General features: G+C 39.1%; 1 protein-coding gene across 4 annotated transcripts in view; it reads right to left on the reverse strand.

The window, feature by feature from the left end:
* Nucleotides 1-13,428, reverse strand: part of sec24c (SEC24 homolog C, COPII coat complex component) — a 25,496-nt gene extending 12,068 nt beyond the window's left edge. Inside the window, exons 1-10 of one of the 4 annotated variants that reach the window (XM_015381414.1) lie at nt 13,292-13,428; nt 11,397-11,575; nt 11,066-11,146; nt 8,976-9,102; nt 6,786-6,952; nt 4,563-5,273; nt 4,348-4,484; nt 3,410-3,478; nt 2,077-2,185; nt 1,817-1,944 (exon numbers count right to left, since the gene is read on the reverse strand). In XM_015381414.1, the coding sequence (XP_015236900.1) occupies nt 1,817-1,944; nt 2,077-2,185; nt 3,410-3,478; nt 4,348-4,484; nt 4,563-5,273; nt 6,786-6,952; nt 8,976-9,102; nt 11,066-11,146; nt 11,397-11,556 (1,689 nt within the window). In that variant the 5' untranslated portion in view covers nt 11,557-11,575; nt 13,292-13,428. The remainder of the gene's footprint in view (nt 1-1,816; nt 1,945-2,076; nt 2,186-3,409; nt 3,479-4,347; nt 4,485-4,562; nt 5,274-6,785; nt 6,953-8,975; nt 9,103-11,065; nt 11,147-11,396; nt 11,576-13,291) is intronic. The other 3 variants (XM_015381431.1, XM_015381423.1, XM_015381439.1) reach the window with 3 other exon arrangements.
* Nucleotides 13,429-13,812: the final 384 nt, after the last annotated feature.

Below are 13,812 nucleotides of genomic sequence, written 5' to 3' on the forward strand. Positions count from 1 at the left end.
GCCGATTCATCGATTAATCGAATAAATAATCGGCCGATTCATCGATTTTTTTAAATAATCGTTAATTGCAGCCCTAGACCAATCTATCAAAATGAAAATGTATTCCTATATTGGTGTCAGCAAGTAAAGAGAAGTAAGAAGAAAGTAAGGAGTCAAATCATCAATGAGTCAACAAAGGGAAAAAAAGAGAAGTTATAAGCCAGCGTAAGCCTAGGACGTTAGCTAATAAGCCTATGAACAAAGTTTCTCTGCAAAAAATGCTATTTTTTAAGACACTTAATATGCTTTTTTAAAGATTTTGTTGAAAATAAACTTTAAAGTGCATATTATCAGGATTTATAATGTAATAATGAACCTGAAAAATCCTAAAAAAAAAGCTACCAAAGTAATCAATATGAAGAGGTGGAGGATTCTCCCACCCCCCTCATCACAGGTGGTTGAGGTGGACCGTTTTTAGTTCAGGTCACATTCTCAAAGCTCTGATTAAGTGACGCCTGATGGTAACTGCTAAAGACAGGAAGAGTCGCTACATGCATTTATACTTGAAAACTGGGCTGAGATGAGAAAAACCCACAGAAGCATGGACCACTTGAAAAAACAGGATTAATTAAGATGTTTCATTTCAGCGTTTCAGTTTTGTCATGACCTTGAAAGCTTGTTTGTGCAGAGTTCATTCCAGGACCTAACTGCAAAGCTCTGTCCGAACGTCCAGCCTAACCTTTAGATCCCTCAATCACTATATAGAGCGGGGACTATATAGTGGACTTTATAGTGAACTGACCATTGGAAAAGATGATCACTACTTTTCACTCCAGTTGGGCACGTGACTCCGCCTCCCCGCATGGTGCTGCGCCATCTTTGTTATTTGTCGCCCGACTTCGGGTCGCTGTGACATCAAATCCGATAATGCTTTGCAAAGAGAGCTGTCATCGCAAAGCAATCTGGGATATATGTGCTTGTCTAGCGACCATGTATGGTCCCCACTTTTCAGGGTGCATTGTGAGAAATTTCAAGTTCACCACTTTTTCGTACACTAGACGTTCAGACACTCATCTAAAATGGCGTAATTACTACATAGGAATTAGGGCGGACATTCGGACACAGCCTGAGTCCATGTGGGAAAAAATGCTTCAATTCTCTTTTCCACTCTGTGTGACGACAAACCTTGTTTGAGCTTTTTACCACCACCTAAAGGTCTGGAGTCTTAAATGTAATGTCCTGCACTTGTTAACTGTAATGTGACCCAAACTGAATACTAGTGTGATTTGCAAATTGTGTTTAGCTAAAGTGAGATTCTTCGAAAATGCCAATTATTGCCCAGTCTTAATATATTTCTGTATGTATGCATATATTTTTTATATTTGGTCTAAATGTTTAACTTTAACACACCGCTGGCACAAATTTTCAGGTATTTTTTGTGAATCAATATCGATTCCTACTGGGAGTTTTAAGTTTAAGTTTCCCAATAAATCTAGCAGTTTATCTGATAACCTGTTTAAACTAGAGACATTAAATTCAGTACACTTTTTGAGGTTGAAGAAAGTATTTTAAGGGTAAAGTAACTGTAATACCTGTAAATGTGAAGTTTAAAAACTGGGAAAAAGTTTATGTTTTTTTCCTCACTTTCCTCATACTACTTTCGTCATCAGGCTTTAAATTTGTTGAGAGATTTTTTTTGTTTGTTTTTCTTGTAAGCTGTAACAAAATGTCACGCTGCTTTTCCACTTTATTTTAGAATTTTGACTTGATCTAGATCTTACATTTGGAACTTCGACCATCAGGATTTTGACTAGACTAGACTAGAAGCGTGTCTCACCTCATCTGGGGGCAGCGTGGCGAGCGGCTTAATGACAGCAGCCAGGGGGACCTGGGACTGCTTTGCCATATCGGACGTGCAAGGCATATTGTAGGCTGTACAACGGATAAACCTGGGACTGGCGTTTCCTGCAACAGAAAGACAAAAAAAAAATCTGCTTTCACCATAAACTAAGCACCAGTATTATTCATTATACGTAAAACACTCTGCTGTAAGGACAGGCAGTAATTAGAGCTCTTATACTCTTTCTGGAGGCTTACCTTGATCTTTCACCTGAAAGTTGGTTGTGACAAGGGGCGGGGCTTGACCCCTGACCCCTGTTGTGAATGGCTCAGTAGACTTGGCCTTGTCGTCCTCTATTACCTGGATCTAAAATGAGAAGAGAGCATGAGATGATTTTTATTTTATGTTTTTTTGGTACAAAGAAAGGTGATATTGTTTTCCCAGCACCTCCTCAAATCTGACACAAAATGTTCCAGACCCATGCAGGAAAAGACTCTCACATGCATAATGAAATAAAAACCTCAACAGATCACAGGAGGGAGGAAAGTGATCTGAGCACAAGCTGCTTTCAGAACAAAGACAAGATGAGGAAGTTTAAAGAAATCCTTGTTTAGTCAAAGAGATTATCTCTAAAAATGCAACAAGCTGGAGGAAGAAGATATCATGCAGGGCAGGAAAAAGGACTTCACTTAAGATGGTATTTAAAATTCTCACAACACAAAAGGAAAACAAAGCCTCTCGTACTAAAATTTACTTATTTTTTAAACTAAATCCAAAGTCTACAAAAATCTTAGTTCCCTCAGGAAAGAGTTTGATATTTTGGAGTAAATTATTCTGCAGAAAGAAAAAAAAAAACAAAAAATAATAAAATGGACAGGTATCAAATGAAAAGGACATTAGAAAATGAAAAAACATCAGTCCAAACATATTGTTTAAAATAAGGCTTTTAAAATAGATCAGAAATAATTCAGACTTTTAATGCCTGAACTACAATGATTTAATGTTAGAGTTTTCAAAGTAAAACAGTCACAAAACAAAGGTTAGGGAATAACCAAATCACTTTTATCTGGTTTTGAATACGAGCAAACAATGGATCATAGTTGGGGCTTTAAAGGCCTGAAGTTTAAAATAAAAATTACCTAATATATTTAAAGGATGAAATATTGAGTATTTTGTTAAATTCTCAAATTTAGATCACATTATTTCATGGCTAACATCAAAGTAAATAACATATTTAGGAAGTTTTCATGCCAAAATTTGAACTGATTCAATTTAGACCCTTTTTCTAAGATTCAATTTCAGAAAGATCATGAAAATGGTCATATTTAGATGTTTAGATTCCTAAAAAAAAAAAAAAAAAAAACTTGAATGGTCTGCAAACATCAGATATAATATGAAAGCTAATGACTCCTTTCATCAACTTTGATCTTTAATTGCAACTCAATCAGGACAGCAATGCAAAAGGAAGGCATCATGGCTATCGCTAACTTCGATGAGGGTCTGGAGGACAAATGGGAAACGGGAAGGGGAAGCTGCAATTAGACAGGAGCACACGAGGAAGAGGAGAAGGCAGGCACACAAGAAACTTACTGGGCTTGGGATAGCATCTGGATCTATTCTATGTCTTGATTTCTGCACAGCCGGCATGTCAGACGCTTGCTTTACAATCAAATGTTTGTCCGGCAAATTGTGCAAAACAGAACAAAATAAATAGTGAAAAGATAAAAAAATAGTGTAAGAAGAGAAGCCACAGCAAGACCTTTTTTAGTGCAGGCAGAACTGTTAACACGGAAACGCTCAGCAGTATTTGTTAAAGTTAGTTTTATTGCAGATACATGCTAAGCATCACCACATGTCATAAAAGCTCTAATGTGAAAAGGTAGCCATATAGGCTGGTAGGGTTTTTATAATCATCTTAGAATATCAACCTTTATTCAGGTTTTAAACTTAAAATCTAGTTTAACTGCAAAACAGAATAGTTCTTCTCACATAATGTGATGCCTCCTCTGATTCCTTCCAATAATGACTAGAAGCTTGATTCAATTATTCAATACAGTGAACAGCTAATTAGAGCTTTGTCATTTGTCAGGTTGCTACAGCATTACACATCTTTCTTTATATAGTTAGCCTTTGGTAAAGGAGGATATTAAACCTGCCCGGCTGAAAAAAAAGCTCTACCAAAATATCTGGAAAGACATGGAAGAATAGTAAGAAGGAAAAACAAGCAGAAAAAGTTGCACCATTGATTAAATCTGATCGTTTCATTTACTGCAGTTTAAAACCACAGAGCTTTAAAAGCGTTTTGACAAAAGAAGCACAACGAAAGACATTAGGTCTAATCATTCCTCGTTTTCAGTTTTGCTTATCTGCTTGTATGATGGAAAAAAAAAACACTTATCACACCATGGAGTTTGACGCAGCTTATGCAATATTTATAACTTGAATAAAGGATTCAGTATAATTAGTTTAAAAAAGAAGGAATAATGAAAAATGAAGATTGAAATTGAACATGTCTTGTGTATTCTCACCGGGCTTGGAATTGCATCCGGATCAAGTCTTTTCTGTGCTGAAGGAGCAGGAGCTGGCGCTTGGGCTCCATAGTTGGGCTGTCCAGGGTAAGGGCCTGCATATCCAGGCTGCGGGCCCCTTACCTGCCCAAATGCACCTGATGAAGGGAGTTGAAGCAGTTTAGTGTTTAGGTAAAGCAAAGCATTTTTATTTAGGTAAACTGCATTATCCTCACCATTTTGTTGAGGAGGGAATCCTGTCTGCATGCCAGGCTGAGCAGGAGGCTGCTGCAGGGGTCCTGGAGGACCCGGAGGCATGTGGTTACTCTGTCCCATAGAAGTTGGAGGCATCTGAACTCTGGGGGGCGGGGGTCCTGAGTGATAGGGGGATGGCTGGGTAGGAGGAGGCGGCTGCTGGGCCATGGAGGTTGTGTACTGACCTGAGGTGGCTGAGGTGGGAGGGGGCCCAGGAGGAGGAAAAGACCCTGGCTGAGAGGAAGGTTGTGTAGGCTGAGGTGGGAAAGATCCTTGGACGGGTGGAGGTGGGCCACCGGCGAAGCCAGGTTGGCTAACAGGTGGAGGAGCTGAGAAAGGAGGCTGAGAAGGAAAGGGCATCTGGGGCTGGGACTGAGACATCGGCGGACCCTGAGGGCGCGTGGGAGGAGGAGCGGGACCCGAAAATGAGGAGGGGGGAAAAGACTGCTGGGAGGGCGGCGGAGGAACAGAAGAGGTGAACTGCTGCTGGGAGGTGGGGGGGAGGGAAGAGTTGAATGGTTGTTGAGAAGAAGGTGGAGGGCCTCCGTAGTACTGCTGAGAAGCTGCAGGACCACTCGCAGGTGGAGGCTGGGTGGGAGCGGATGATGCAGGAGGGGGAGCCTGGGTGTAGGATGGCTGCGCTGCAGCTGAGTAGGCAGTACTGAGAGGAGGCTGGGAGCTGTGAGGAGGAACTGATGGGAAGAGAGACACACAGGTTAACAGAAATGCATCATGGGATATTCTACTGTCCCTCCAGGTGGTTAAAACTTGACTAAAAACTTGGGTCTAAATTTAACAGCAAACAGCAGCAGTTCTCGTGAATCACACTTTATGCAGATTTAACTAATCATTTAGTTTCTGCCTTTCTTTCCCGATCAGCTGCTCCATCTCTTCCCCAGATCTGACCAATCAGTCAAACCTTTGCTCTTCATTTTAACCTGCTGCCTGCCAAGTTTCTCACTGTGAAAAAAAACCCCATCAACACTTGACCTTTCAGACAAAATAGCTTCTTTCTTTAGCGAGGACAGCATTCCTGAACGGCCGCTGCCATGAAAACTAAGAGGATGCTATAAGATATTAGAAAAGGGTTTTAGTCAATCTGTGATAATTCTCTTGAAGAATCTTAGACTTAAAGAGGAATTTTATTTGTCATCATAAAAGATCTGTTTTTTATAAGTAGCTTGTTGTGGAAAAGAAGGATTACCACCTTTGTTTTTTCAATATTGAAACGCAAGAGGCACAATCACGAACTAGCTGTGGGTCTAGACACAGCCGAAGCCCTAAGGAAGTGGGAGCCAGTTTGTGTGATAACGGTGGGCGAAAAAAAAGCGGGAATCCAGGTGCAAAAAGGGTCCCAAAGTTCCACCTCACTCTTCTAGCTGGTCTCATGAGTCGTTTCCAACAACGGCGGCCATACAAACAAAACAAGCCAGTAAGGTACCAAACAGGAAATACGCATAGTGTAGAGCGGATGTAGATGTGACCAATCAGAGGCCTCCTGTCGCCGGTCACCTATAAATTTGGAGATGTGCAGCAGAGTGTCTGCTGCAGGGGTGGAGGCACATTTGCATTTACTGCGACACACGCAGACGCCCTGGTTTCTGAGCATAAACCAGCCTTTAGTCAACAGATACTAAACGTAAACAAGGCGTTCCATTCTCAAATACCAGCGTTGGTTATTTATTTTTCTTCTTTTATTATACACAGAAGAACAAAAATACCATATTTTAACTAGTAGTGTAACAATACAAAGGACAAGAACTTAAGCACTTTGAGATTGATTTGTTTCTAAAACAATTAAATAGTTAATTGTTTAAATGTTCAATAGCATTTATAGACAGTGTTTGTAATTGTGCCCTTGAATACAAAATACGAAATTCTGGATTTGCAAAAAATTTGATACCGTTTTTATTGCTTTGACTTATTTTATGGAAACCCTAGAGGTCAACAGTGTCCACATCCTGTGGCTTCTTCTGGGAATTTTACAATAAATGCTTGCTGTTATTTTTTTGTGCTACAGCAGAAACAAACAAAAAGCTAAATGTGCATATTTTGGAAGAGGATAAACAGCAGCCATAAAAGTAAATTTTATGGCTGCTGTTTATGGCAAAGAAGAAATCCTGGAGGGACTAGTAGTAGTACTACTCAATCTCTTTTCACACCACAGAAACATTTAACACCCAAATGAAATCTGTTATATGTACCATATCCTGGCCCTGCAGAGGTTGGTGGTCCAGGCGTGATCTGCATTCCAGTCATCTGATTGGTGACCTGCTGCATTGAAGGCGGAGGCCCGTAGTGTTGTGGATAGGAAGGCAGCGACCCGCTCATGTTCACATGTCCCTGGGTGTACGGCTGGGCTGCAGCAGGCCTGGCAATGCATAGAAGCTATGAGTGGAAAGCTGATGGCAACATTAGTGATGCAGGATCAAATCAACTTGCTGCCAGAAGCTGCATTTCCCACAGGAGAATATAGTTATTATTGGCACAATATGAAGACAAACAAATTTTCAGAAAGGATTGTTCATCAACACCCCTTCAGGGCAAAAAGTCATGTAGGTAGGGTTAGAGTTGGCCCCCGAGAATCCACTGGAACCAGCTCTTACCTTTCAATTCTCCCAGAATAGCTCAAATTCTTGATTTTTGATAACTAATTTTGATAACCGGAAGAAAAAGCTGCAGAATACCAACAAAGAAACATTGGCAAGTGTGTGTATGTGCAGCAATCTATTAGTGCAGCAACATTTGAAAATGTAGCTTAACGTTATTTAAAGACACAAGCAGTCATCTGTGTGCAGCACTTATTTTATAGGGACAGGTGAACAGTCCTGTGATTGAACATTTCTTTGCACCACTGCTAATCTAAGGTAGGTTTCCTTAAGAAAACTGTTCCACCCTGGATTCATATCACACCTTCCACAGGCAGAACAGAGCCCCTTTTAATCGTTTTCTATCTCTTAAATTACTTTTTAACAGGTATCCACCTCATTGTCTACATTTTCTTGATAGAATGAAAATAACTTTAATCTGGAGCTGCCATTAAGAGTAATTTAAAGGACAACTTAATTCATGTTTCATTTGAAACCAGGAGACTGAACGACAAAGTAAAACATCCCTAATTCCATGTCTCGCTTAATGCAAATGAGGTGCAGTGAATGATGATGAGGATATAAAATCAATGGGGAAATCTTCCTTTGCACAACTGCTGGGATGCTTTTTCCTCAAGCTCAGACACTCAGTGTAGCACCACTCCACAGTCAATATCAATTAAACAAAAGAATAAAACTGCCCTATATCGGCTAAGTACCTGCAGCCTTAGACACTCTAAGTGTCAAAATGTGTTAAAAAGAAACAAGCTCCATGTAAAAGTGTAACATTGTGAGAAAAAAAAAAATCACAAACTTTATATCAGATTTCCTATACTGGATATTAATATTCTGCTTTAAAATAAGTCAACATTTTATGGCGTCACATTTACTTCAAAACACTGGCAAACAAAATAAACATACTCGCATGTATGCTAAACTACTTCTGAGCATGGTTTATCATCACCGCATAAAAAAAAAAAAGCACACGTGAGAAACTGATGCTTCGAGGAGAAGAAAAATCAATCTCCGCACACCAGCTCCTCCAAGAAACGCTTGGGATTTCACCATGCGCACGATTTTCTATCCAGCGGCCCCGCTCAAGGACGGGTGTGCTCACGAAAGCATCTCTACACACAGACGGATTTTCTCCTCGCGCGAACAAAAATGTGTTTTAACAGGTTGGGCGGAGACAAGCCTCTTGTCTAAGCCTAAGTACTTCCATGAAGCCTTTGAATTACAGCTCGTCATCCATAAGTGAAGACGACTGCTGGAAGCGGGACAGTGCACATCACACCGCTCTAACCCCCAAAAAAGCACAATTATTCCTCATGGAGAATTGCCATCTTTGAATGTAAGCCACTCAAAGGAACGTCATGAGCAAAGCATCGATTTTCCAAACTCTAACAGTCACATCACAGAGGAAACATACCAAAAGCGCTCACTCTGATTCTTTGTCATTAGTTCACTTCAAGTCTTTGTTCTTGTAATATAATCTACAAAACCCTGATTTAACACGTTAATCTGAGACGCAGCCAAAGATTATTACTCTTCCGACTCCGCTTTGGTCCGGACGACCACATCCAAACATTATAGACTTCTTTAGCTTACACAGAAAAAATGAAAACCCCTGGATTACCTTCAACTTTTACCTGGGAATTTTCAGTTGTATCTGCTAGGTCTGTTTTATATTGCTGAATATGTTTTCAATTCGAATTTCACTGCGACATATTTTTAATATATAGATGATGCAGTAAAGCAAACAACCTGCAAAATAATTATCCTAGGATGATTAACAGCAGCTTTTACCTGGGCGGTGCCTGTGTCATGGGTGGGGGTCCATTTTGCATGTCCCCTTGACTGTGGGTGTACTGGTTATAGGGCTGTGGAGCTGAAGCAGGAGGGGGTGCAGAGGTGGGAGGAAGCCTTGTTGGACCTGCAGAAAATAACCAATCATCATAAACGATTCTGATAACTGTACAAAGAAAAAGTACTCCATTTTGTGGTATTAAAACTAATGCTTTGTTAAAAAAAACTAAAAAAGTTTTTCTAATTCTGAATTGATTCTATTAAATCCTAAAGTTTAATTTATATAACAAACACATTTTCAACTATACTTAGATTAACAATCAACTACCATTACTTTATTTACTTGCTGTAAAATGTTAAAATACAATTTCAATATAAAAAAAATAACTAAACACTCATTTAATAGACTTTTTTTTTTTTATGCAATCAAGTTTAGGAGTAGACCAAACTGAATCTGAATCGGAATCAAAATCAAGAACTAATTGAACAGACAAACTTCCCTGGATGCTATGTGAAAAACAAAGAAAAAAATCCTCCTTAAATCCCCTTTAAAATGTCCATTTGTAATAGCACACTCATGTACCCCAAGGAGCCAGTTAAGTAGAGTTCTCTTGCCCACTCCTTTATCCTCCGAACTTCAATCTAACAAGTATTAATCTCTGTGCTAAATGCATTCCAGTGGACCTTGGTATTCTCCATGGACACTGCGGCCACTGTTAAAACCACAGCAATGACAAAAACACAGTTGTACGTCATATTCTGACGCAGAAACATATCATCCCATTTGCTTTAGCCTTTGAAAGACTGACATAAATTAATAAAGCTACATAAGTAAACAAAGCTCTTTCAAAAAGGGTTAAAAATAGGACTTTGTGACTCATAATTCCGACTTTCAGGGGCTCTTCAGTTAAAATTTAATGCATGAAAGTTGGAAACATCAACTTCTGAGGACAAAGAAAAAAACGCTACCATAAAATGGACATGAATACAATTAAAAATCATTGGAAAGATCTAAAAGTTTGTCTTTAGATGATCTTCATCCAATCTGTCTGACATTAAAGTATTTTACAAAGAAAAATGTGCAAAAATATTCAGCCTGAAGTCTACAAATGATGTATTTACCTTTTTTTTTTTTTTTTTTTAATGGGACAATGCATATATAACTATAGAAATGCAGTAAATGTAAAATTTAGCCATTCTGGCTGATTTAAATTTCCAGTACCATATCAGCTAAAAGTAAAATCATGACAAAAGCAAGAATCCTAAACATAGAGGACCATTTAAAACATGCGACTACCACAAAGCTTTAACAAACAGTTCGTATAAATGATCATGCAACAAACAGAAACAAATTTTTTTTTTTAAATCACGATGGATATAAACACCATTAAGCACATTAGTAACACATAAATGCATGCCACACTTTTCAGATTTGAAAAAGATACGTTTATTGAAAACCATGCGCCATGCTTCTTTTCTTTCCATCTCAAATAATGTATTAATTTGTGTCCTCCAGTTTAAAGAAAACCCAATAAAACATGCTGGTGATGCCAGTTTTAGGTGAAAAGAAAGCCTTGAATTATTCTGACACCGATCTAAGTTATTGATAAAAGAAAATAGGATTATGAGTTATCGCTAAATACAGCCTCAAACTCAATAGATAGGATTCTAAGTTTTCAAATTGAGGTCAGAAGCTCAGGCTTCATTTTAATACTGAGTCAAAAAATACATTTTAGGCTAAATTAGAATGGACAAAGACTAAAAATAACTGCAAGACATTTAACATTTATGAGATGTAACATGAAAGTCACCACTAAGGCCGAATCTTTCAAATTGATTAACAAGACAAGGGGAAAAAAAGCATGTTTGAAAATAAGCACTGATGCTAAATCATTTCATTCAAAATTCTTTATTGATCCCAAAGGGAAATTAAATTCAGCACTATTTGAAATGTAATAGATTTCAAATTAAGCAAAATAGAAACTGAGAAATATAAAATGACACCAAGAGGATTTTAGATACAGCAGTGATTAGATGATGGTGAGATGCATGAAGAGGGCAAGAAATAAGGGGTGAACAGAGGCAGTTACCTAAGTCAAGAGGAGAGGAGAGGTCAGAGACTGGGTTGGCTGCCACAGCCTTAGAGGGAAAGCTTGTGAAAGGAGAATAACCTGAAATAGAAGAAAATAGGGAAAAGGAGCAAATACAGAGATATAGAGCCAGATGAAGGTAAATGAAGTAATGAAAGGGAAGATCAGATAGAGACTAGTTTGCACAGGTGCTGAGATTTTCAACGTTTCGGTGTAAAGCAGGCAGAATCCCAGAGTTATGCAAGTCACTTGAGGCTTCCTTACATAATGCAATGTTTGGTCTTCTAAGAAAAGTATTTGCATAAATTCAGATCTGGGATCTTCTGTTTACCTTGTGGTGGAACACCGGGCTGATGGGCTGAAGCAGGGCCGTTGTAAGGTGAGTAAGGGCCAGGATACCCCCCATCCTGGGGAGCGTAGCTAGGTTGACCATAGCCAGGCTGGGGCTGGCCGTAAGGAGAGGCCATTGGAGTGTGCTGGTTTACATTCATCCTTAGTTCATCCCTAATTCTTCAGTGAGAGAAATAAAACACACCATCAAACATTATCAGAGTTTGAAACCTTTTTTTTTTAACTCACAAACACAGAAACTTGACATTTTCACCCGTAGGCTAATGCAATTCAACCGCACAACAAAGAAGGCCTTTTTATTTTTATTTCTCTCGATGGGTTTAAGTTTGAGAAATAAAACATGACTGTAACATACAGAACTTTTTTTTTAAACCTAAAGCTCAGTATTTTTTTCCGAATCAATCTGTTAAATTATGCTTTTAAGATAAGGAAGACTTTATTGATCACACAGAGGAGAAATTCACCTGTCACATCGGCTCAATAGTCAAAAGAAGGTCCCAAAAGGAGGAAAATTTGCATATTTTTAGTTATAATGTCTATGATTTCCGTTATCTGTAGCCCAACAGTTCAATTTATCAGCTACAGAAAGGGCCGTCAGCAAAGCTCAGGTTTCTGTCGAGAATGGGAAACTGTTTTACTCAATATCAGAATTTGATCAAATTGTTTTCATTAAAAAAAAAAGTTAAGCTGCATAACAGACATTTCACTTTCTTTTTAAAAAGGTAGAACATATTCTAGGTTAAATGTTTGACCTTTGGCCTGATCGCCAGTCACATATGGCTACAATGAAAGGAGTCCATCTAGTGATTCTTAGCCAACATGTTTTATAAATGCATTTGCTGATTAACTGATCTGATGTGTTGACATGCAGCTGTTCCAAGAACATACTTACAAGTAAAATAAAACTGAATCAAACCAATCAGTGCTTTTAGGTTTATAGATAACCCATTTAACCTGCTTTTTTTTAGACATCAGAGGCTGTAACATTCAAAGCAGGACTAAAACTACAGACATACAGTACTTTTTCAACTAAAACTTGTGTTTAAACGCATGATCTTCTCTTACTGCTCAACAACACTGACAGCTTCGTGATCAGATCTATTTATCACGCGCTCAAGTTTCTAACTTATGCGATAAACACGAGTGTCATCTAACAAACAGCGGAGCTTTTTAATAATTCAACGGAGAAAGGCTCACAATGAGAAATACAATCGCTTTTTAGTAACCCAGGCCTCTTAAAAATAAACAATGTCCTCCACTTCAGCCATACAACCAATAAAATGGGTTCAAATACAAAAAAGAAAACCTTTAAGTTCTAAAGAGAGAAGCAATTAAAACTAGTTTAAAGTTTAAAGGTCCTGAAACGCAGATAAACCGACAACAAGCTAGCTAATGTAGCTGCACCTCATCAACATTCGCCGATTAGTAGCTAGTAGCTGTAGCATAGGGAAATGTTACTGAAAACCTTCAACAGAATATGGAAAAATCACTGTATTGCTAACACATGGGAGTTTTGAGAGCAAAGAAATGTGAGACATTTATAAATAAACGATGTATAGCTCTTAAAAGGTGAGTGCAAATTCGTTAGGCTAATGTTAGCAACAGGCTAGCTGGATCATGATGACAGCAAAGGTTCCTGAATCAGCTGGGAGTCATTAACAGCCGGTTGTAGATAGCTAATGCTAACCCAGTGATAGAATAAGCCAGGCGAAAGTGAAGCTAATAAACGCAAGTTAGTGTACAGAAATCCGCTAGCCGTGTCTTTTAGCAGCAGTTAGCATTAGTTAGCCACGGTAGAGGTAGCGAAATCTGAGCTCCTCCTGTTAAAGCCGGGACAGGATGTCAGACATGAAGTCGCACCGGATCGTAACCTACCTCGGCAGAGGTGTAAATAGTAAGGCAATCCGTTGGTTGTGACGAACGGGGAAGCCCTGAGGCCGACAGAACTAGAAGCCGATCAGTCCCGGGGTGTTGCTCACTAATCCCTTCTCGGTAGCAGAAGCGGACGTTCGGCGGAACTGCTGCAGCGCTTTGCCACGTCCACATCCGGGAAAAACGTCCTTCCTCTACGTTCCCCTTCCCCGCTGCTAAACGGACGCATTCCCGGGAGACAAAACCTATTCCGAAAGTACTAATAACTCTTGAAGGTCATTGATATTTTTCATTGTATCAATAATTTAAAGTGACCCAAATGCATGACAATTTTATTGATAGGGGAATTCTGAAAAGTGTGGCTTGCATTTGGATTGAGCCATAAAAGACCTTGACCTCCTTCTAATCCAAAGGTCCCAGGGACTTTGGCATCTGTGGAAACACATGGGGGCATAAAACAAAAGAATAATAAAAAAAAAATGTTTTAGGTCACTAAAGGTGCCACAATACGACGGAGTATTAGG

The sequence above is a fragment of the Cyprinodon variegatus genome, unplaced genomic scaffold (assembly GCF_000732505.1).
Source record: "Cyprinodon variegatus isolate N-32 unplaced genomic scaffold, C_variegatus-1.0 Scaffold12, whole genome shotgun sequence".
In the NCBI taxonomy this organism is placed as follows: domain Eukaryota; kingdom Metazoa; phylum Chordata; class Actinopteri; order Cyprinodontiformes; family Cyprinodontidae; genus Cyprinodon; species Cyprinodon variegatus.